Here is a 24,958-nt window from a genome sequence, read left to right on the forward strand (position 1 = left end):
GCTTCGTGCCATTTTTATCAACAAATTTTGTATCGTGAATCATTCCTATTTAATCTCAAACGATCGAAATGTGTTTGCCGTTGCCGGTACTGATGTTTCGTTTCAAAAACAAGGTAAACATTCGGCCTGTAACACATTTATAGAACACCAAGAATTATTATCGTCACAAGAGATGGCTACTTCTGCGTTTTACTGCGTGTAATTTATATCGCAAACACGTTCGTCTGCAAAACGCGATAAATGACGTAGTTACATCTGCGTCATTTTTTTTTGCCGACCGGCAATCCCCGCCCGCGCACTTACGTCTAAACTAAATGTCCTCCTGCTGAGCGCTCGCTGAACGATGAATTCTTTTCCCTGCAGCTTCTAGTAGTACGTGCGCTTCCCACTCGATGAAGAGATGAGCCCGAGTTAGGTGACCAGAAACTGACTTTGCACAACCCGAAAAACTGACTGCGAATGTGCCGTTTCGTGTGTGCGGTGGTGAAGTGTTTTCCTTGTGCGAGTGTGTATTAAGAATTCGTAGCAAAGCAAGTGCATACAGCCATCCCCTAAATGCCGGCCGCTGCGGCGATGGTTTCGATGTCGAGCGAACCGCCCTACTACGATGGGCCGAAAAAGAGCTCCGGCAAATTTCTGACCCACTTTGCGCGCCGACTGCGCATTGGCAAAGGTTCGAAATCGAAACCGTCCGTCGGACTGATCGAGATGGACTCGGAGGAAGATCGGCAGGGTGTCGATGGGGAAGAGATTGTGATACTGCGGCACGGCGGTACCGCACCGGATGAGCTGTTGACGGGGGGTAGTTCCGGTGCTGAGTCGGGCACGATGGTGCTGGTAGTGCCGGGGGCAACCGTTGTGACAGCGCCACCATTTAAGCGTGGTCACTCGTTCCGGCAGAGTCTGAGCTATCTGCTCAAGCGCAACCGGCCAAAGATGACAGAACGGTCCTGTACCAGTGATAGCGATGTGGTGCACGAGCTGGATGAAGATGCGGCGACGGTACGGAAAGCTAAAAGGCCCGTGCTGGATGTGTTTATGCCGGAGCAGGTGCCCGCCAAACGGCACAGCACCGGCGACATCTTTAATGAGGATCTGGACGCGAACATACGGGCACAGGAGCTGGCCGGCAATGGTGGTGGTGGTACTGGACGACATCGGCGCGTACATTCGGATACGACGAGCTATGGGCTGACGGGCAGGACTAGCTCGAAGGTCACCGGACAACCCAAGTGAGTGCTACAATGCTTCCTATCTTGCTACTACTGTGCTTCCTCTCCCCTTCTATTAACCAGCTTTCGTGGTCGTCCTCTGCGAGAAGTGTCTGTTGCGTACCACCGGGAATAGGCAAGGATTATAGTTACGCGATGACCTTTCTTTTTTTGCATAATATACCCTTTTACAGCAATTTGAGACGGTTGGTGGCAATGTTTCACTTAAAGCTGCTTAGCGACTACTACTGTCTCGTTTATCAGTGATTTGACAGGCAAGTAGAGGCTGGTGTGAGGTTCTTACCGCTCGAAACACCCACCGCGTCGGCGTCGATTGGCCCGTGTTGTGGTTCTAAGTGATGTGGCGCATTCTAAAGCACTACACAGCACACACACTGCCTTTATCGCTTTGACCTTTACCTTTGGATCTCGGACGCCATCGAGGAGCGTCATCAATCTTTTGCACAAGTTCTGACGACTCCGAGTGGCATTAGAATTTCTGGAGACGGTTTGTTTTTTGCAGTTTTTTTTGCTATGGAGTGGACCTTCATTGTGACATCGTGTTTCAATCTAACATCTTTACACATTTAATCCATTCTCATCCTGATCTCTATTCTATGTGCAGTTTGTAGTCTACAAAAATCCTCTCTGCATTAGTTGTTGTTTGCATGTTTTTATGTGTCTCAATTTAGTTTAAATTTTTTGTAGTTTTTTGTAGTGACAATGATATCAAATAGCTCTTAAAACTTTACCCTCTACTATGCTGCCACTTTCTAGCTCTCACGCATCAAGCAAAAGCAGTATGCAAATGAGTTTAAACAAACGTCGACACACGTTTGCTCTGGGTACCGATTCTTGCCAAAGGGAGTGCTTACAAAAATAGACTGCCAATGGATTAGGCCAAAGGGAGCGAGTTAACGAGAGGGCGTTAGAGAGTATATACTGAGGACCCGGGACCAAACTTGGGGCGTACCACTACTATGTATATGGTGCCACACCTCATCCTGGTGTGGCCTGGCAAGCATAATGTGATGAATAATCAAAAGAACTTCGTTTGCCCACTTTTCCAGGTCAAGGTTAGTGAGTCAGTTAACCGGTAAGGTAGGCACAATAATCTACGTTCGAGAGAGGGTGATTGATATTGTATTTCTTGGTTTAATTTTGATCTTTCTCTCCCCCATATACTGCTTCACTTGGCGCCCACATTAGGGAGAGTTGGGGGTTTGGATTTTTGTTTTTGCCTCCCGTGGAGTGCCCCAGAACGTGCTTAGTTCATTACCACGACCACCACCAGAGAGGGCACAACCTTTAGCCTTTCCATTCTCAACACGAAACCCCAGTAAACGTTTCGATACGTTTGGAGGGATTTTTCTTGGGGTGGATGTTATGGATAGCGTTTATTTACATTATATGGCGCTTTAACAACTATCACTCCACAGGGTGATGCTTTAAGCGATCAAAACAACAACTCAATTACATTCTGGTGCGTGGTGTGTTCTTAACGGACCCACACTATTTACCTCGTAAACCAGTTCTTAAGAGAGTTCTTGTGCGTGTGTTTATTTTCAACTTTCGACAGGTGTACGCACCATCCGACTCTCAACCCTGTTTTCTGCTTCTTTATCACCGAAAGCCGTTAAGACACGCGGACATTGAGAAACCGGCCAAAGCATTGCAGCATATTTACAGGGGCACACACACGTGCGATTGTTCCGGCTATTCGCACTTCCATCAGTGGTCCTCCTTTTTTTTTTGGGGGGGGGGTTTCGGCTTCCACTTCACGACCACGCTTTCAACAGTTTGGTACGTGAGATGATTGTTTTTGTTACGTCTTGATTTTTCACTAGCATCACTTAGCAAGAAAGTCTCTCCCTTTCTCTCCTAACGGATTTTGCTACGGTCACGGCGACATTATACACTGGAATAATTCATTTTAATTACCAAAAAAGAAAATCGAAACACACAGCCACGAATGACGTGAAAGTTTGCTTGGAGGCGATTATGACAGCAGCAGTGAATTATACTTTTTAATCTCAAGCAACGATAAGAACGCAATAAGGCCGACAGATGTGCAGAATGTCAGAATAACGATTGTCGTAAAAAGTCGCCGTCGCTTGTGACCACATGTACTACGCGATCATTCGACCAATCCGAAATGATCGTGCGTTGTGGTGGTGCTCCAGTTAGATCACCGATCGTTGCCCCGATCGTTCCAAAAAAACCAACGCAGAGTGCTTATTTTTTTCTCTCTCGTGCTGCAAAAAGCAAAGTTTAATTTCCGGTTGTTTGCCAAAAATTGGGATGGAAGTTCATCGCCATTTTAACGGTGTTTTTTTTTTTTTCAAACAGGAACAAAAAAACCATCCCCTGATCACGAATTGTCAACATGGTGGTGGTTGTAGTGGTAGTGCCGGTAGGATGCCGTTGTATGCCTTTGATGATCACATCTTAATGTCTCTCATTTCCTCGTTTTTGTGCCGTTCTGCTCAACTAACAGGTGTTGAACGCATGAAGGAGTGCATTTCATTATTTTTAACGTTTATTCCCGTTTAAAAGCTTTGATCGTGTTACTCTTCAAGACACATCATATAAAAAGACTGTTTAACTGACAACGATAAGGCAATGAATTACTGACGACAACACGTGTAAATGAGCCACTCGGAAAGCAGTAAATTAAACGTGAACTGACAGTAATTTGCCCCCCTTTTTTTGCATATTCTAATGAGGGTTTGGTTTACTACAAATACTTCCGTCGATCGATCACGAGCCACGAGTGCAGTTTATGAGCCTTCTGATACACCCTGTACACTAATGAAGGGTTCGTTGTTCTCTGAGTTCAATTATTTTACTTTTTTCAACATTTTGCGAATTATTATCCTTACAAATTTAATCCAACAGAGTTAATTTACAGGGTTTTGATGCATATAATGGAATAGTAGAATCACTTAGTGGAAAGTTTCGAATGGATTGTTGAATATGGAAAGCTTGTTATGGAATGTGACACTCATATAGTGGAATATTAAAAATAAATTACATTTTTGAATTTAATTAATCGACAATTTGACAGGCTAACTGCCGTGTGACATGATAGGACTAAACTCTCGGCAGACATTCCACAGCATGTTCCACACATACTTTTAAGATTGAGCTACACATTTTCCCCTAACTGAATGCAAGATTCCACTATATGATTGCAAAGATCCACAGGAAACTTAAAATATTACAAAAGTTCCATTATATGGATCGAAACCCTGTATTCACCTTCTCGCAGCCGCAGCGAGAGGTACCCCAATCGACAGGGAAAGAACGGTATGGAAACGGTGGAAAATCCAATTGCTGGGTGTGTATTTTTCTGTTTTTCCGTTGTTTTCCAATCGAAACACACACACACACAGCACCCCAGCAAAAAAAAAGAAGACAAACATTGGAAACAAAACTCGCGATGAGAGCGAGAATATGTGTTGTGGCAGAGACAATGGGAAAGCGCAGATAATGAGAGAAGCAGGCCGAAGAATGCGCGAAAGCACACAGCAAGGGTGTCAGAACGGTGCTACTACCACCATGTGCATGTTTTGCCTGTCTGTCTGTACCATCACTACTACTACTACTACTACTACTACTGCTGCTGTACTTTCTCTACTACTACTACTACTACATTGCCCCATCGTCCATTGGGACGCTATAACAGTAGGTTAGGACCGAGAGATCGTGGACCTCCCCATTGTTAACTGTACCGTCCGGCCGGTCGTTTGCATTCGCTTTCCGGTTGCCGTACGCGGATACGCACGTTTTTCCACGCCCCGGGAGGGTTGTTGTTGTTTCCGGAACCGGTTTAAGTTAGTGTTTAAAGGTGTTGTAAAAAAAAAATAGAGCGCGCAGATTTCGTTAAATAAATTCTTGGACGTTTGAGGACTCCTGGGTGATGTTGGGAGTTACTAGGAAAAGCGCGTAGTGACACGGTGCTCCTGTAAAGAGAGATGTGCAAAAATCACAAAAGTGGCGCATCAAATTTTCACAAAAAAATGTGATGCTATTCTTAACTTTTCGAACTGAAGCCTGATTCGAATCGCAAATGTGGTTCAAGTTAAAATCTGCCATCGTTGCAAATATTTCGTAGCGCGCATAATATCCGGTGGAGAAGTCTCTAGATGGCTAGATCTCCGTGTGCGTTCCCAGAGGTGCATTGTGCAATCGTGACATAACCCTACGCTTCTGATTCGTAGTGTGGGAACTCTGATAAGCTTTTCCGATCTATTATCCAACACGTTTAGCGCAGTTTGGAGGCGTGGAAACTGCCTGGTGTGGTGTGATTTTATTGATAGCAAATATTTTAGTTTTAAGTTTTAAAACCAACAGTCTCTCACACTCTTCTGACAAGTAACTGACACCGAACGAAAAACTTCTATTTAAAATATGCACACGTGCAACAACGGTCTGGCCTGGCCTTGATTGTAAGCCTATGTTTTGCACTGATTGAAAACACCAAAACCAATCAACTATGTTGTGTCTGGCGCTTTGCCTTTTGCCTGCAGTAGGAAGTGGTTGTGCGATGAACATTTTCACCAAAGTTCCTGCTTCCCCGTTTTGCACACAACGATTATCGAACGGAATATTGGGCTTTTTGTCTGCCTTTTCCTTGCCGGATGGTTGACGCTTCCATCGATTTCATAATACGCCATGGATGGATGATCGCCACGTTGCTGGTACTGCTGCTGCATGTGCATCTCTCCATTTGCACAAGTTTTCACCCTGATTGGGAGAACGGGCTTTAATGCTAGGGTGTGTGAATATGGGCGACGAAGTGTCGATCGAAGTGCCGGTCATCGGCACCGCATGGTCGCCAGCATGGCGTCAATACCCCACACGTCTGATGACGATTAAATGTGTAGCAGCAGCAACAATAGAAAAAAAAAACACCCATAATCCACAGTATACGGAAAAGGACCCGTATTTGTTGTGCTGCTTTCAACGCAAAATAGGCTCCACAAGTCGCCGAGCGAGGGTCGATAATGGGAAGGAGGTTATCGCAAAACCGGACATCTTTGCTCGTGCTTTTCTTGCCGATTGAAAGCCTCGAATGCTGTAGCATTGCTGTAGACTAATGGGTTAGGAGAGAGTTGGAATTCGAAGTACTGTATCGTAAAATGGATGACAAAATGTCCGCCACGTTGAAAAGGATGCATTTGTCACTCTCTCAGAAGAAATGATTCCCGTCATCTCGTCTGATGTAGTGATAACCTATTTATCTTTAATTATACATCAAACGTGCAAGGCCGTGAACTAGAATTTTCAATCTTAAAAAAAAACTGCATTGTTGGACATATAGTCTGTGCGGTTGTGGCTATCATAACCGCCGGAACCCACCGACTGATAAGAAACGGAAATTGCTTGTGTTCTATCGTCCAACAATAATCGTGATGTTTGTGTGTGTTGCTGCAGGTGCCTCTGCATGCAAACACGTCGATATAATGATACCAACCTGGGGCTGGTTTCGGGTCATAAAACATCTTGACACCTGGCACTGTTTGCGCTTATCATGTGCCATCTGTTTGGCTGGAACGGCCGGTGGGGAAGTCACCGGAGTTCCTTACGCAAATCCGGTGCTGTGCTGCGGCTCAGTACCACAGTTTGACAAGCGGATATGTGACAATGTTTAGACATTCATGACAGATAGTGGGGAAGAGGTCATTACGATCTCCCTTTGCCCTGGATGAAGGCTGCCTGTCAATAGAAGTATATGTCACTACGTGTTGAATTATAATGAATGTAGTTTTTTTTGTATTCTTTCTATGGCACAACTTCTTCCTTCCGTTGTTTCCCATTCTAGCCGCTCAAGAATACATACCGAGCGCTGCCGCTGCTCCTGCTGCTGAACGGAACAGGTTGGGTGTGCTTAATTATTCAAAGGAGCCGTTCCATAATTCATGGTGCCCGTGAACGCTCGCGAAGGCGTGGGAATAGGTACCTCTTGACTAACCTCCACTAACTCGGTTTTTGGAGTTGTTGAAGAGCCTTAAAGAAAAAAACAGCACACCGTTAAACCCCGTTGGGACACCATTTGGTACGACAGTTTCGCTGTTTGACACAACAAGAATTGGTCCAAATGGCAAACATCAACAAGTAAGCTGTCGGTGTCGTGCTATCGGGACATTCCGAGAGCCTTGTTGTTGGGGTGTGTGGAACGTGAGCAAGCCGTAAATATTCCGCACGATCCAATACTTGGGACTTGGGGGTCATGATGAGATGTGCGCTGAGCGAAGAAGGAACACCGAAACCGGGTTGATCGATCGCGGTAGAGTGTAGTGTCGAGTGTTTTTCGTCGCTTATCGTTCGATAGTAACATTGAGGAGATTGTTTTTCGGTGCTGTGTGTATACAGGGAAAAACTAACCGCACGGGACATGCTGCTGGGTCATGTAAAACGTCGGTTTGAGCGGTGTTATTGAGTGGCCTTAGCGGAAAACGCATAAAAAACACGCCACAGCTGCACGGTCGGGATCATGTTGTGCTTTGTGCAAAGTATTGCTAGCATGAATCACGGTGGCAGTAGCAGCAACTCGTCGATGGTACGGAGCGGCAGCAAACTCGGCTCGTCCGAGGCATCGTCCACGTCGTCGGCATCCTCTTCTTCACCGGCTGGCAAACGGCTGAACAAGGCACGCCGTATGATGCTCCGCAAGTCAAGGTATATGGACCAATCTCACTTTGCTAAAATAAACGAGTTACAAATCAAAGTATAAAAATTCTTTCATATCCAGTGATTACTAACGTCAGCGCTATTACTTAGCGCCTCCACAAACGTGACTGACCCGTGTACTAAGCGTTCCCAAGATTATCGGCGCAAAAATAGTAACCGAAGGTGTCTTCCGAAGGTTGACAAAATTTCGTCATCAAAAGTATATTAACGACCCGCCCTTGTGACTTAGCAGAAGTAACTACGTGAAGTGGAGCACTCCCTGATCGGTCTCAATTTCGCACTGGCTTCACATGTGTCACCTGTGACACACACACTGGGAGGAGTGGGCAGCTGTTTGAACCGGCGTGCTCTAGTTTCACCAACAAGCACGTGGCCACGCAGGACTCAGCAGATGGATGATAGCAGTGGACCAGTGGTTGGGTTATAATCCTATTACACTGCTACGTGTATTCGGTTCGACGCTGGCCCGACGGAACAGCTCGTGCATGGAGCTATTTTTAAAGAAAACTGTATATATCCACCTTGATGACAACCGGGGTGGTGCGTGTAATGTACGCAATGCTGGCGGTGTCGATCGATTAGGCTGCCTCGCACCTCGCCCGGTAAACTTAAAACAACAATATTGGACAGTTCATTGCCGCGTCCCGTTTTGCTAATGTCGGTCTAGGTTATACTTTACGACACAACGCATCCTACGTCGTTTACGATAGACGTTAACTAACAGATGCGGAAAAAAAGAAAAAAGGGTTTCGCCATTTTAAAAATTATATACGTTTCAATGAAGAAGCTCTGCATGCCATTATTATCCTTTATGTGTGTAGTTAGTTTGTGTTGCTTGCTTACATTTTTCAAGCTTTTCTGTCACATTACACTGTAAAAAGCCTTTCGCAAGACTTAACACTGAGGTTCCGTTTTCTTGTTTCTCCATTTTTTTTACCACACAGATCTGCCAACAGTGTTGGGCTAGGGACGCGTCCACTACCACTGTCCTCCACGATAGAACCTCTCAGCAGTGTGGAAACCTCCGGTGGACAGCCGGAGGGTGCGGCCCACCTGAATGTACTCTCACGCAGCCCTAGTCATTCGACGGCCAAGAGCGATCCCAAGTAAGTAATCCACATTGCATACCTTCCGGCGCGAGGAGTGGGGTTTTAATTTTTGTGCGTGTACGGCTTAGAGAAAAAGCGTGCCCCAGCTGGCGAGATGGATGATTCAGTACCAAAATGTGCTCGTCCGAACAAGCGAAATTGAGCCTTCGTTATCTGTTTGAATTAAGGTGTGAATCATTGGTGTTGCGATAAAAGCGCCAATCAGTTTTTCGCACATCAATCGGTACCATTAGAGAACATATGAGTCAACCACGCACCGCTTAGATCGCACCCAAACGTGAAACAAAAACACACATAAAACAGGGTTGCCTGATAAAACTATTTAATTATCAAGCGATAATATTCGTTGTTGCCTGTGTAGAACTTTCCCCTTTTCTTACGCACAAATTTTGCACAAAACGCAACGCATAGGTAATGTTCACCCTCTATCACCCTAGCCAGCCCTGGGTGGCTTTTCCTTATCAATCATTGCACCTCCGGGCTATGTGGCAGCTGGAACAACTCGCACAGGTGTTACTTTGGCGCGACAGGTGTGAGACACACCTTTTCTATCTTGTCCCATTATGTGGCAACACACGCAACTGGAAATAATAAAAGCAAAAAAAAAACGCTACTCTCTATCTCTATCGTCTGCGGGACAGGAAGAAAGGATTACCGCAGTGACCGGAAAACGCGATGTTTGGTACGTTGCAATTTTCTCATCCACGTGAGCAATAACTTGATGACTTATCGGTATGTTTTGGTGCTTTAAACCTCGCCTAGTCATTTATAATCCCAGCTAAGGCACGAGACTTGTTCGTGATGGTGGCCGGCCACAGGCCAGGTGTATTGTTTTGACAAATTTTACACCATTTTTAAAGCTCTTGCGAGCCATATAAACACCGTGCTGATATATGATTCGGTATCTTGATTAGTTGAATATGTTCATCTGTTGTCACAAATTAAAGGCAGCTGCTGCCTTTACTAGAGTACTGTGTTACGTTGTTTTTGCCACAATTAAGGCCCTAGGTATGTCCATCTTTGGCATAACACCACCAACGCTGGTTGCTTATCGGGGCACCGAAATAAAGAAGGTTCCCCCGGTATGGCGATTGGAAATAAAACACTTCCGGGGACCGTGCGGAGTAGGTCAATCGGGGAAGGGTAAAAGGCAAGGCAAAAAGTAAAATGATTTAGCAAAATTTCGCTTCGATCACGAAATGACTTTTACTTTTCGCGCAAACCAAAAGCCCCATAATCATGCCGAATATAGCGAGAGCACGATGACACAAAAAAAAAACCTAGGGGTTGGAATAGGGATTTGGTTTTACTGCCGCTTATCATCGGTGGCCGTCTCGGGAGAAACGTTACCGGCTTATGATCGGCTAGGGAAATGGTCCTCGGATGGACCACAACTGCACGCACGCACACCGGCAGAGGATGCGTTGCGATAATGGGGCATTCGGTATTGATAAGATAATCTTTATCAATCGTTGTGCCCAGCCGGGGTACATTGCAAACCCGGGCGCTAGAGCGAGACAGCATCGCGCCCTTACGGAGGAAACCATCCGGTTTGCTGTGAGGGGTTACGATAGGAATCGAACTTTCTTAACCAGAGTTGCGTGCCCGCTGCAGAGATGACAGTTCAGTTCTCAAGTGGTACCGGGCACAGTCGGTGGCATTAGATATTTGGGCCCTAATTTTTCGACCAAAAAAAGAATCGGCGCACGTTTTCATTAAACCGCGTGATCAGATCGGATCGGATCGAAATCGAGCCGAACACGGATACTATTTTGCAGTCAACATTGCGACGCGTTGTTTGAAAATAGTGTTGGTTATTGTTTATCAACAGTGCGAACTCTGTGTCGTGCGGTGAAAAAGAGAGTTTTATGTGATCGTGTTTTGGCTGAAATTAAACATGGCTCGTGGAAGAGACGGATTCCCACCCAGACAGAACAACGACAATCGGCTTTATTTATGTTGTTAGCTCTCTGCCACCGTCATGACCATCCTTCTTGTTTCGTTTGTGCTGTGATGTTGTGTAGCGGCCAAGCGCAATTCGTTTGCTCGTGAGATCGGGTGTGCGTAAGAGCCTTAATTTACACATCGAAGTGCGTGTGTAGTGATCGCTGAGGGGAAGGGCCGTTGACTAGTGAGCCGCCAGCATGAAATCAAGTTAATATTGATAAACGAGGCTCTTGTGACTGCAGCGTGTCAGTAGTTTTATCTTGTCTCTCGGTACGGCAGTGTACGTGTGGTAAAGTTCTCTTCGTTGTCTACAACAATAAAAAGAAATTAAACCACTAACTTGTTTAAAAAGAAGAAAAAGAAATAAATTAAACGATTGCAATACTTTTCACCACTATGCAACTGTATTTTGAAAACAGCAAACAAACGTCAAAACGAGATGAAACTTCTTTCCATTCTTCGCTGCAATCCGTCATCCGTCTTTGGTGTTGTGTAGTGTGTGCCATGTTTGTTGATGTTGTTGTTGCTGTTGGTGCTGCGGGTGCTGCTCCCATTCTGAACCGATTGATGACGAAGGCCTTCATACGAAGGAGCACTTGTTGTTGATTGAAATCGCTCCCAACCGGCCACGGCACCCGTCTGTTATGAAAGCGCCGATCGGCGTCGACGTGAAATTGACATTTCTTTCATCGTTTGTGAAGGAAAATTGACTGATCCTCGTTTGTGCTTTGTTGTGCTAGCGTGGCTGTTGCAGTGTGTGGTGCATCCAGCCGGTATTTGTTTGCACTTGCCCTGCTCCGGGGTCTGGATATATTAATCGTTTCGAAGTGCGTGCAATTTGTGGTGCAGCAGAGACAAAGGCAGGCTACTGAAACAAGGTGAACTACGTACGATCTCGAGCGTTTTGATACGATTCAAAATAGGCGAGAGAGAAGAAATTGAGTGAGGGACAGTTGGCTAGTTAAGTTGCTAAAAGGAAACCACAAGTTCCCGCGTCTCGCAAGATGCCCCTAACTCCGGCCTATTCGACACCGAACATCGCTGCTGCTACCGACGATGATCCGGATGTCTCGGGAGTCCGGTTGCGCAAGTATAGCGCACTCTATCGGTAAGGTTCTCATCGTAGTTACCATGTACAAGAATAAGCATAAGGACAAGTCTTGTGTGATGCCTTGTTTCTGTCTAGTTTTGGGTATAAATTAAAATTGCCACATTTTCATTATTGGGATTAATGTAGTACTCTGAAATAAAGACTGGATGTTGAGGCAAGATTCGAACTAAGACATCAAATATCGATTGCAATTAGTATAGAAAAACAAGAGAGCCTCGTCCATCCGGCTGCTCTATCCCAGCCATCCGATCGAGTAATGTTAAAAATCGAACAAAAGCAAAAGAGGAAAAATTGTCACCCTCAAATTCCCGGATACGATAAAAATCCCTCAGAACACAATCACTCAATTATCCGATTAGCAATTACAAGCGGAAGAACGGTTTCGGCTAGATTTATTAAAACATTAACTCAGCAAACGGATGTCATCGTCGTCCTTGACTAAAGTGTGATGCATAAACAATAGCGCTACACGAATGCGGCCACAATCAATCATCATGTATATGTTGCGTGTAAGAACAGAGCGTAGTAGAAGAAGATGTTGAGCGTTTGCCAATCCGTTACAGTGATTCGTACGTGTGTGTGTCTCACGTCTTTCGAACCAGAGGCACAACGATCTAATTGAACGTGCGCCACACCATGATGCTTATCTAACTTCTCTTTTTCGTTTGCTATTATTATTTCACCTTAATTCAGATATTCCTTTGATAGGGTGGTTAAATACAGATTACCCATTTGCCCAAAAAAAAAAAAGCACTGCAAAACTTGATGCCCATTTGTGATGATGGAGCTATAAAAAGGTGCGGAAATTGGAGCTCCGATACTTTATCATTGGAACGTCGAAATGATTCGCTTAATCGCTTTAATAGTCATTGTACTGCGTGGATAATGGCTGCATGGAATTGAATGTAATGATGCTTTAGCGTGAATTGTTTGCCAAAGTAAATCTAGCGTAGAGGTAGGTTAGGATAGCATGATGAGGGATGTTTTACATGCTGAAAAGATGTGTTTCAGGTTCTAAATTTCAAATTTCTCAACTCCTTATAAGTATCAATTTGAGTAGAAAACAGAAAAACTATACGACTTATACAATAAAATTGGTGCCGTGACCAGAATGATAGTGGCCGTTATTATCTGCTCAAACTCAAGCCCCAATTTAAAACTCAGTTAAGAGATCTTAGCACGAGTACCAGGCTCTATTAACACCTGTATTTCATAAAATACAAAGCAACTATCAGCGATACGAGCCTAAACGAATCAATTTCTTGCGAATCTAGAAAACTGCGTAAAGGTTTCGATTGGCATTACGCGACACGTGATTTGCTTCCCTTCCCTAATTCGGTACAAACACCCATTATCAGTTAGTTTACATTTTTGCTGGAATTTTAATACCACACTAGATGCTGATAGTGTGTATCAGCGGGATCAGTGCAGTTATCCAGGGGAATGGGCAGAAGTTTTCGGGCGAACGATAAGCGAGCTAAGCTACACTGTTGTATAATCGATTCGAGTGTGCTCTTAAAACGTTTCTAGTGACGCTTTTATAGTTACCTATTATGGTTACAAAGCAGCATTCCACAGAGTGAACTATTGCATGTTTCTGCCACTAAATTGTAGCTCTTTAGCAGTCGCTAAAATAAAGCTTGTAATTATGCCGACATTTAACCATAAAATTGTCCGCTCCGCTGTTGAGGATGTTGAGGACACGCAACACAAGTCGAAAAGGAAAGCTTTCGGGCAATTCCTACGTGCCGAGTGGGAAATACGGACGACCAACCGGACGCCCCTGCAGCAGCTACTAAGCAGATGCAAATGGAATGTAAATTGAATTAGTACCATCTTGTTGCCTGATGACGACGACGGTGTGTTGTATCTTGACACCTTTTATCGCGCGGCATTCACTACACGTGGCTGTTCTGTTCTGTCCAGAGTGTGGCAGTGAATAGAAACAGCTGTTCCCCACACCCGGTTTGGTATGCCAGCGTGATCGGTCTAACGATGCTAACCGGGAACTATCGAGTTGCATCCTTTCTCATCGTTAAATAATGGATGCACCAGTCGGGTGGGTACATCGATCGATTGTAATGTTATTCGCTCGTTGATCTTGACCTCCCGTCGCGTGGCAGTGTCGGAAGTCAATAGGGGCCGCTTTATGTATGGCAATTCAAGCTCAAGGTCATCATTAGTGTTGCATCTAATTGTTCCCTTCGTTCGGTTTCTTTACTACACAGATCGCTCAAATCGCTGTCACCATCGGCACGGTCGTCCACCATCCGCAGCTCTAGTCCACATCCACTGAAATCGTTCAGCAGCACGCGGGATGCCGTCGACAAGCCGGAAAAACACCACAAAAAGAAGGAGGGTGGCATGTCCTGGGAGCAGAAAAAGTTTGCCCAACATTTTGCCCAGGTGCCGGACGATGAGGTCGTGCTGGATTGTAAGTATTTGTTTGTTTTTTTTTTTTTCAATTTTTTTTACCCAATTCCAGTCCAGTTAAATTAAATAAATTTCTCTTATTTGAATCGAACGAACGTCACATAAAGTAGCTCTTTTTTAAGAGGAGAGGACAACTGCTCTATAACATGTGAGAGGTGAGGCCTCCCGATAGCTCCGCGATCACTGAGAGCGTAGTGCTACCTCGTGAGGGAGAAGAGCTCGAAGAGGGCGAAGAGTTACTTCATGAGGGAGAAGAGCTTGAAAAGTGCGAAGAGCTACCTCGTTGAAGAGGGAGAGAGCTACCTCGCAAGGGTAAAAAAGTGCGAAGAACAGCTCCGAGTCCTCAGTTTATTGAGGAGAGGCATCCCGGTAGCTTTCGAACTCACTACCCAACACTAAATCACATCTGTCAAGTTTGGCTGGAGTATCACTAGACTAGAAACTGACATATTTGACATTTATACAAACAAAAGTGACAAAAGTCGCTAAAGTGAACAATATTGCCACAATGGTTTGACGTACGGACGCTTTCTTTTGGGATCTATTTTACTCAATAAAACGAAGCACACCTCACCAAATACTACCCTTTTCGTCACAGATTTCTCCTGCGCCCTTGTTGGAGACATCCTGCTGCAGGGCTATCTGTACATTACGCAGAACTACTTCGCCTTCTACTCGAACGTGTTTGGCTACGTGACAAAGGTAGGTAGCGCAAAAGTTCGTTCCCCTAACATCCATCCTTTGGTTTATCGTTACAACACATAGTTCTAAACGGATCGAATTTTCCCCCTCCCACAGCTACTCATCCCGACCGTTTCCGTGCTGGACATATCGCGTGAGAAGACGGCCTACATGTTCCCGAACGCCGTCGGTGTGAAGACGCGCGACGATCGGCACGTATTCGGTAGCTTCCTCAGCCGGGAAGCGGCCTACTATCTGATGTGCAGCGTGTGGGAAAGGGCCACAACGCCGCACAGTGATTCGCTTGGTAGCATTCAGCATACCAGGTTGGCACCGCTGCACGCCGAAGGTTCCGAGGGTTCGCTGGACGAGGATAGTAGCTGTTACGATGGGATGGAAAGTTCATTCCACGGGAAGGACGAAATGCCCGATCTGCTCGATTCGGGTGATTCGAACGAGAAGCAACTGATGCACGCAACTGAAGGCGCCGGTACGAATCAATCGTCTGATGGTAAGTGGTCGCTCAGCTTACGTTGAAATAAAAATAGGCAATACGAATCAAAAGTATCTTTCCTCTTGCGATTTTAGATTCTACCGTGCTGCAGAAGCAAAAGAAACTTAAAAAGGAATTACTGCTCAAATCGCCCGCAATCGTTAAAAGCCCGGCCATACTCAAGGTGGCCGTCGCAGCCGGCGCACTGGAGGGTTTGAAGGGCGAAAAGACTATTCCGATGCTGGCGGGCGGTTTGATTGGTGATGGGCCGGCCGGTATGGCGAGCGTTGGTGGTACTGGCCGCAGTGTTTACGGTGACGGTGCCGGGCGTAGCAAATTGTCCCTCGTAAAGCAAAAGCTTCGGCACATCCTTCCCTCCGATTTTGGTATTATACACATAGGATTAATATTAGCTGTGCTGATGGCTCTGTTTTCCTGCTTTCTGGCCTACAAGATACACGCTTTGCAGGCCCGTCTCGCTGCGCCACCCATTCGATTGGTAAGGATTATATCGCGCTTTCTGCTCTACTATTATTCGGGGAAAGGAATTCTTCGCTAACAAGATGCCTCCGTTTTGATACTTCATTAGGGTGACGATACAGACTTCTATCTCGATGTGCTCCGGTGGCAGAAGCGTCTGCACAGTAAAAGCAAAGAGGAGGCTCAGATCGTGCTTAACTCGAACCTGGAGCAGATCATCAAGGTGCGCAAGAGTCTGGAAACGCTCTCGCTGCTGATCAAGGACTCGGCTGCGGATGGTAGCGGCGGTGGAGATGATCAGAGTTTGCTCGGTGCCATGATTGCCGCGGACGGTGCCAGCGTGCTGGAGGACAGTGGTAGCATAAATCAACAGTACTTCCACGAGGACGCTACATAGCAGGCTTTACGAAATTAGGAGATGGTGGATGAATACGATAAGTGATTTATGTAAAGGTTTAAAAAAAATTAGATGGAGAAAGAGAGAGAAACAGACAAATGGGAAGGTTGGAGTTGGGATACGTTGCCGGCAACGAGAAAATTAGACTTTTTTTTCTTCTTTCCATTGGGAGGGTAAAATTCGAAAATGCGTCGCCCTCGATGGACGCATGTGTGATTTTGTACATTTAGCAGAACCATGTTTCGTTTGTTGATCTTTAATTTATTATTAATCTTTTCTTTGTGACGTACTACTAGTTTGATAACTAATTTAATCACAGTGCTGAAGGGAGCAGTGAAGCGAATTTTGGTTCACCTTAGGATGAAGGCATGCATTTAACGATAATTGTTTTTATACGTTTAAAAACCAGATAAAATTGGTAAACTGATGTCAGTGTGAGCGTGCGTTCGTGTTTGTCAAGGAATGTCCATCATCAGCAGTAGTAGCTTTTTTTATATACAAATACAATGTATTGCGGGTTGCGGGACAACACTCAACAGAACAGAATTGCCAAAACAACCGCCACCAACAACACAACAACCACCAAAATACACGTTTTCTTCCCCAGTTTTGTCTCCCTTCCCAAGGGAGGAGATCGGCCACCAACCGTCGTAGTGCAGTAGCGCAGTAGAGTGCGAGAGAGCTTAAGACGGAAAGGAAAGCAATGGGACAAGTAGAAATCCATATTTTAGCTTCTAGCTCGAAACAAAGCGAAACAAACATACAACAGTAACCTCCCCAGATGCGGAATAGTGCGGTTTTGGTTTTGCTTTTGCTAAAATCCATTTTTTAAAGAAAACCCATATAAGAAAACCTACCCGCCGCCACCGCCGCCGCCTAAACCGCCAGAACCGTGTGCTTTTTTTTCTTTTATCGTGTTCTTGGTCTTTCGGACGCATTCCGGGCGTCTGCCGTTGTATGGTGTTGCGTTCTTTGCTTCTTTTGGAACCATTTATATCTCGATAGCAATTTGCCTGACACACGTTCGTGTCGATTAGATTTGATACAAAGCGTAGAACAGAAAAACAGCAAAACGTAGTTTGTTAGAAAAATGTGTGCGACAAGCGACACGCGAGGGAGACATTTTTTGCTCAAAACTTGCTGAAAGTTGAAGTCCGTTTTTTTGTGTGTGTTCTCTTCTTTTAAATTAAGCTTCCGTGTTAGATTGTGTTGTAAGTAATGATTCTGCATAAGTTGACTTGTGGAAATTGAAAGTTCCGATACAAAATTCGTCATCAATTATTGGTGCCATAGCTCTGCTCTTATCGGTTTCAGTTCTCGCCCCAAACCTGCTCAACTTGATGGACGATTAACTATAGCGAAGGAATGCAATGCGTAGCCTTTTAAGGGAAAACACTTTGTCACACGTGTGTAAACGGAATGGAAACATGAGCGTGCAATCGAATTGCACCCTGCAACTACTGTTTATTCGAAATGGACTTGCAGAACACTAGAAGGTAGAAGCCGAGCTTCATATCAATTACCGCAAAATGGTCATCAACAAACCCCCTTCCCGCCGGGATCAGAATTATTGCATGGTGTCGAAAGGCGTGTATTCCGAGACACACACGGGACTCATTGGACGTGTTTTTAAATGGCGCACAATAATATTTGGTCGGTGGGGAAACCGGAAACACAGATTACGCGACGTTCAACCATGCAACAAGTCTCCCGGCGATAGAAGGGACGAAATGGGCTAGGCCCACAAGCAAAATTGAAGACTTAATGCCAGGGAAGTGATCAATTAAGCAAACGAAAACGGAAAAGAAATTGGGAAACTGTACTAGGAAAAACAAATGTCTGTGATATGTATGCAAAAGTACATGAAGGAATGGTAACAACAACGGGATCAGTGGAAGAAAAAAGAACTAGAAAGGAAAAATAACGAGAGAGAGAAAGAGAGAGAAATATGTGGAACACAAGCAATGGTAAAAGGGGACATAAAAATCACAGGAGAAAAAATCAATTGACAGGGAACCTTCCGATAGTTGTTTTCTTTTATGTTTCACTTTCCAAAGTACAGTAAAAAGTAAATTCTTTCTGGGTACTATTATCATAAGCGCCTCCCTTAATTCTTATCCTTATGCTGTATTGCTCTGTGTGCTTTTGAAGAGACTATTTTGTTGACTAAGAAAGTGATAGAGTGGTGTTAGAGAGAACTGTTCGTTTTTTCTTTTAAGTTTAGTTCGATTTTCTTTTTTTGTTTGTTGAGATAAGGAGAGAGGGTACGTTACGATGTGTAGAAATTAAAAGAGACATACGAAAACTAATAAACCCGTATCTTGAACTATGAAAAGCACAACATAACGTTGGTGGTTTTTGATGTTTTTTTTTCGGTTGGAAATTGAAAGAAATTTTGCATTTTAAGCTTGGCAATACTGTGTCTGATGTATTTTTCCAAAAGTCCAAGAGTTTCCGAAATTTTATAGAGAAATTGCACTATTCAACTATATCAGATGTATTCTTCTATCCTTCAAAATCAACTCCGGAACAATTGAAAATTGTTGGCGAAATATCCAGAAGAAAAATAGCGAAGAATTTGAATTTGCAAATGAAAATTTATCAGGAAAAGTTTACTTCTACCAGCAGATGCTTTTTCAATGGAACTGAACAGTTTGGACATAGTCATCGATATAGTCTTAACTAGAATTTTTTGGGTACTACAACGTCGAGGGGTCTCCACTTCCTACCACTTCTGACTCTTCGGAACGGGCTTTCCTTGCCAAGATTTTACCCTTAATCTTTATACATTTAAACCGCAATTATCTTATATGAGAGTCCAGCTAAGCTAACCAGACACCTACATTTTGGATGTCGTTAAACTACTCTTAAGCTTGCCGAAACCTTAGATTAACGATCAAAACATCCCGAAACCTTGGGTTTGCCTACTTTTCGAATCGCAACAGAAAAAAGATTTGGATCATTGGAACCGTTTAATCAAAGCAAGCATTGTATTTATTTGACAGCGACATATTACGCAACGCGTATATGCTCCAACTTGTTATATGGTGAGCGAAACACCCACTCCGGCAAAAGGGTGACTAATGCAAGCATTAAAATGAGCCACACGGCATATTTCAGCCAGCAGATACTAAGAAATTAAGTTACTCTTCTCTGAAGATATTGAACCTTGAGACCTGTTATTGGGCTCGAGACTCGTAAGTAGACTTCAGCAGATTTAAGATTGCAATAAAAAGTATCTGCTTCTACTAGATGGAAAACTAGAGTGGATCAACGCGTCAGAATTAAGACCGAAATTAACTACAAATCTTGAAGATTTCATTCATGTCCCTCTCATTTGAACTCGCAATTAAATCTAGAAGACCTTCTCGGACACGTGTTCTGGAACACGAACCTTTGTCATGCGGGTTGCATAATTTTTGTAAAACTTAAAACTCTCACTTTTACTACCTTGAGAAAACTCTTTATGAAACAAGTTGAGCAATGCAATTAGTTTGCCAAAGTGAGAGCCTGTATGCCATGCCGGTTTAACAAGATCATTATTTATATCGACAGGTAATGAAGCTACCCTTATTTCTGCCCAATTACTCATCGAATGCAGGTTACAATTGCATCAATTCAAATCTCGTTAACGTGAAGCATGTGTCATTCTATCTAAGCCCGTATTTGAAAAGCTTTTCTGCCGATTGCAGACATTCCCGGCTGTTGGAATGTTCGGGAAGCAAAACAGTAAGTAAAGTTCCTATACAAAATCCCACTACCTAACGCAAAAATGCATCCATCGCTCCTCCATCGTTCCAGCATGCTTATCAGCAGCCTGCGAGTAGAGTGTGAGTTGCAACTTGGGGTTTGGAATAACATTACAAGCGACGATCCCACTTTCGCCAGCATTCAACTCTTTCGTTGCTTTGTCATAAGGCGTTAGATAAGGGTTAACAAAATGCCTACCTTTGTGTGTGAGTTCCTAAGTGCGTGTGTGTGTGTGTGCTTCCTTCCTTTCAGCTGACCGAATAAAAGCAGACGCACGATCGGAGCAATACAGCATCCCGTCTCGAGCGTCTCGTACGTTTTCAGGTGCGTTTATTTTTTCGTCTACAACAGCTAACCCCAACTCAAGCTCCACAGTGGACAAAAGACAGTTTCACTCGCGACACTACACTCGTCAGTTTCTCTTTTGTCGTTCGGCCGTGCAGAGAGGACCACAAGCTCGTTTCGGAAGTAATTTCACTTTCGTTTGACTGCGTGCGCCAAGATGGTGATGGATCGTATGGCGTGGACGGTGGCGAGTTGTTTAGTACTGCCGGTACTACTGGTGGTCGTCTTGCCGAGCTCAGCAGATGCTGCTGCATTCGTTGAGCAGGGAGGCTCTTCCGGAGCCGCTAAAAACATTTTCCATCACGATTGGGAACCTTCTTCGGCTGTGGAGTTGCGTGCCATTTTACGCTGTAAGTTTGAACTCCAAATTGTCTTGTGCGATGCACGTATAATTAAAACAGGTTTTTCGCACTTCTACAATCCCAAACAGCCCTCGCCAGAACCAAAGAAAAGGAAGCAGAAGGAAAGCAACTTCCCACCTTCTCAGCGGCACCATTCGGATCACCGTCCAGTCCATGCAAATGTCGCCATGGCATCTGTAGCTGCTGTTTGGGTAAGACGACACCTCCTGCCTTGGGAACTTCACCGTATTCTCGTACTCCCCCTTCTCTGTAGGTGTTTTCAGCATGAACGGATGTGCGAATCTAACCTACATTCCGGAGGACTTTGCGTTCGAGTTTCGTATGATATTCAATAATCGCGTGCTGACGAAAAATCGCATCAGTGGCAAGAATCCGAAACCGATCTGCGTACATCCGCCCCGGTTCGATTTCATCGAAGTGTGTGCCAACTTTTACGATGTGTACTTTGTCGGCCGGAACATGCACGTGTGTATGGAGATGAATGGGAACTTCGAGGGTTATGAATTGTTTTCCAGGTGAGAATAACTGTTGTGACTGTGACTTCCTGTAGCTGATAATGTTTCTCTTCTTGTAGATCGTTTAATTGCTTACGGATAGGTGATAAGGGTGTGAAGGTGATGAAGCCGGGAGAGACGATCGGAGGTTCGATTAATCCATCGCTGGAAGCCGAAATCGATTACGGAGATGATATTGAGGACTACGATGAGGCTGTCGTATGAGATGAGCTGGTGTCGCTCTCCACAAGTGCACACTTTCACAATGTCGGTTTAAGTAGAACTGTTTGAAAGAAACAAGACCCACAAAAGAACGTTACTTTTTAGCCGCCCAACTAAACTCGTACACGAGCCCTGCCTGCGTCATTAGCCGCCTGTATTGTCAAATCGAGCAGTGACAGCTCGGGCTGCGTGTGCTGCCGAATGTAAACAAAACGCGCAAATAAACATCAGCACTCAAACCGGTAGTGTTTTTTTCTTTGCTTGCACAACCAGAAATGAGTGTTTTTCTGGCCCATTTTAGGATACAAACCACAAAAAGCTTACAGCTACCATGTACGGCGACGTTTGGCAAGTTCCACTACACTACCAAAGTAAAGTGTGAGCTCGATTCAATCACCGAGAAGGAAATTACGGAACAGGGACTGAAGCCACGCAAACATCGTGGCCGCATCAAATGCAACAACACGGCAATAGGGCCAGAAATACACGACGCAATCATGAAATGCGTCAAGGACTATCCGCTCAAAAGTCTCATTACCGATGGGCAACGGTTAAACAACTGTGTTCGATCACGTAAATGGTTCCCGCTCGATACACCATCGAACCGGGGTGCCGACAGACCGAGCGAACGGATGCCTTCCAGTGCTCGGCGGCAGAATTCTTCCGCCTTTGATATGCACGACGAGTACAGCTGTCTGACGCAGTTAATTGGCCGGGCAGATGCTGAGTACGCGGTGTTGAAGCGTATCTTTACCGAAATCAATCAGCGTGATCCGGAGCTGAAGCCACGCAGTTTTCTTGACTTTGGGGCAGGTGTCGGTACTGGGACGTGGGCCGTTACGGACTTTTGGCGGGAGCATCTGTTTGAGCTACTTTCGGTGGATAAATCGCGCCATATGAATGATCTGGCAGAGCTTGTGTTGCGGCAAGGTGATCCGAACAAAGGCACGATGTTACGGAATGTGTTTTACCGCCAGTTTTTGCCAGCTAATCCGGACCGGAAATATGATATCGTGTTGAGTGCATTTTCGCTGTTTGATCAATCATCCCGGCGCCGGTTGTACGAGCTGGTGGATCAGTTGTACAGCACGTTCGATAAGTATTTGATACTGGTCGAGCAGGGTTCGAATGCGGGCTTCCAGCTGTTGGACGGTGTTCGTAACCACATTCGACGGAATTATGATACGGACGAGAAGCATCTATTTGCACCGGTAAGTGGATGAGCAAGAAGAATTCCACCTCTTTGAATAAAAAAATACCTTTTCCATTAATTTTAGTGTCCTCATACGAAGGCTTGCCCACGGATAGTCAAAGATGATGGAACGCCTTGCAACTTTGAAGCTACTTACACGCGCAGCTTTCCGTCCTCTGATGGACATCAGTATGGAAGTATTCTTTACTCGTATCTGGTTTATAGGAAGGGTCCACCGGACAGTGCACACGCCTTTCCCCGCCTCGTACGTCCAACGGCTGTACGTTCGAAGCATTGCGTTTGTCACGTTTGTTCGACGGATGGAAAGTTGCGTGACGTTGCCTTTACGACGGCAAAACATGGCCAGTAAGTGTTGAGAGAAGAGCTGGTTTTTCGAAAAAATGGTCTATTCTTCCCGTTTTTTTCTTTGCAGAATTGTACACCGGTGCGCCAAAGCTAGTCGATGGGGTGACCTGCTCCCGATGCACATCCAGTGGTTGAATAGCGAGCAAGAAGAAAAAGCTAATGGAGAGACTTGAAATACTGATAAATAAATAGATATAAAATAAAATGTTGATAGTCAAGGTACAATAAGACTTTATAAAGTATTTGCATTAAGTTAGTCTTCTTTCAAAGGAATCTTTCATACTACGAAAGGTAGAACTAATTAGGCGCCTCAAATGTTGTTAACTACTTCAAACTGTAGATAACCTATGAAATTTGCACTCGATCGCCTGCTGATTGCGTTTCACCTTGATACATTGTGAATGAATCGATTCATCTGTAGGTTGTACGATATTATACTCATAACGTGCTCGAACCAATCTACTATCAATAGTAAGATGCAACTGGCACTTATGACCAATCATGTGCTAAGGGAACCTGTAGCAGCAGTCTTGTAAATCGTTCTCGGCTACCCTTTCTCGAAGTAAAACAAAAAGACTATGGGACGTTCTCTAATGACATCCTCATGTCCACCGAAACCAGGCTAATCTAGGATCTTTCGATTGCAGGCGAGTGCAAGCGAAGGATCTTGCAAGATGATAGCGATCCAGCTTGATAGAAAAAGTACCTATTATTCCAACATCTATTCTCCAATGTTTGGTCAATGATTAACTTTCCGTTTCAAAATTATCTACGATAGATTCTTTATAAACTTTTGGAGTATTGTCACCGATCCGCTTCGGGCCGTTGATGGATGCGACCGACCCGGTAGTGTGGATTATTTATCAGTTACATTTCTCGTTCATTCAGCAGAGTATATCGGATGCGACACCAGAACTTTGAAACATTCGTGCAAAATCATCGTGTATTTGTGTAGATTGATTTGTTTGTTTATTATACTTTTTCAAACAACTTGGGCACGAGCACGCGTACGCGTGTGTTTATGATGTATGTGTGTGTACAGGTTTAATTAATCAATTGCTAATATTCCTTTCTAACATACCCGCCCCATATGCTTTTGTAGCAGTTTGTAATTTTAACTCACACTTACACTCAACACTCCAGGTCTCGTGTCACAAAACACACCTCGCTGCGCATCTGGCTAATATAACTCATATAACTTAACTTGGTATTTATACTTGTGTGTGTGTGTGTGTGTGTGTGTTTTTGAGGATGTGGAGATGCCGGTTACTTTCGTTAACAACATCGTCCTTTTGTTACCTACACATATATGACTTAAAAAGCAGCATCTTAGCACAAAACATCCTTACAGAGTCTTACTGCTTCACCCCTTATCCTTAGAGTTCCGATGAAACAGGTCCTCTCACACAAACAACAAAAACTTAAACACTACAACAGCATAATGTGATACCACCACACCACACTCCTCTAATTAACTTATAAACCACTGGAGCGCGCGCAAGAGAGAGAGACGCGAGACGTTGTACGTTATCGAGAGCGATGGCATAATAAAAATCGAGCCTTTTTTTCTCGTTCGTGTCTATGTTTTCTGTGCTTTAAAACCCCGTATTATTCTACATTCCTTTTTTTAATATTTAGATATATATAATATGTATATAGGTATGTATGT

General features: G+C 44.5%; 3 protein-coding genes across 3 annotated transcripts; all 3 read left to right on the forward strand.

The window, feature by feature from the left end:
- The first annotated feature begins 555 nt into the window (after positions 1-555).
- Positions 556-16,558, forward strand: LOC126560065 (uncharacterized). The gene is made up of 8 exons (XM_050216227.1): positions 556-1,232; positions 7,695-7,895; positions 8,852-9,013; positions 14,303-14,508; positions 15,106-15,209; positions 15,306-15,699; positions 15,777-16,180; positions 16,271-16,558. The coding sequence occupies exons 1-8, from the start codon at positions 556-558 to the stop codon at positions 16,556-16,558; spliced, it is 2,436 nt and encodes an 811-aa protein (XP_050072184.1).
- A 4,252-nt stretch (positions 16,559-20,810) lies between these two features.
- On the forward strand, positions 20,811-21,734 carry LOC126560067 (uncharacterized). The gene is made up of 4 exons (XM_050216228.1): positions 20,811-21,003; positions 21,084-21,206; positions 21,269-21,530; positions 21,590-21,734. Exons 1-4 carry the CDS (start codon positions 20,811-20,813, stop codon positions 21,732-21,734), a joined length of 723 nt encoding a protein of 240 aa, XP_050072185.1.
- A 272-nt stretch (positions 21,735-22,006) lies between these two features.
- On the forward strand, positions 22,007-23,462 carry LOC126558040 (methyltransferase-like protein 17, mitochondrial). Its single transcript, XM_050213975.1, has 3 exons — positions 22,007-22,942; positions 23,009-23,289; positions 23,357-23,462. Exons 1-3 carry the CDS (start codon positions 22,007-22,009, stop codon positions 23,460-23,462), a joined length of 1,323 nt encoding a protein of 440 aa, XP_050069932.1.
- Positions 23,463-24,958: the final 1,496 nt, after the last annotated feature.

This window comes from Anopheles maculipalpis, chromosome 2RL, assembly GCF_943734695.1.
Source record: "Anopheles maculipalpis chromosome 2RL, idAnoMacuDA_375_x, whole genome shotgun sequence".
Classification (NCBI taxonomy): domain Eukaryota; kingdom Metazoa; phylum Arthropoda; class Insecta; order Diptera; family Culicidae; genus Anopheles; species Anopheles maculipalpis.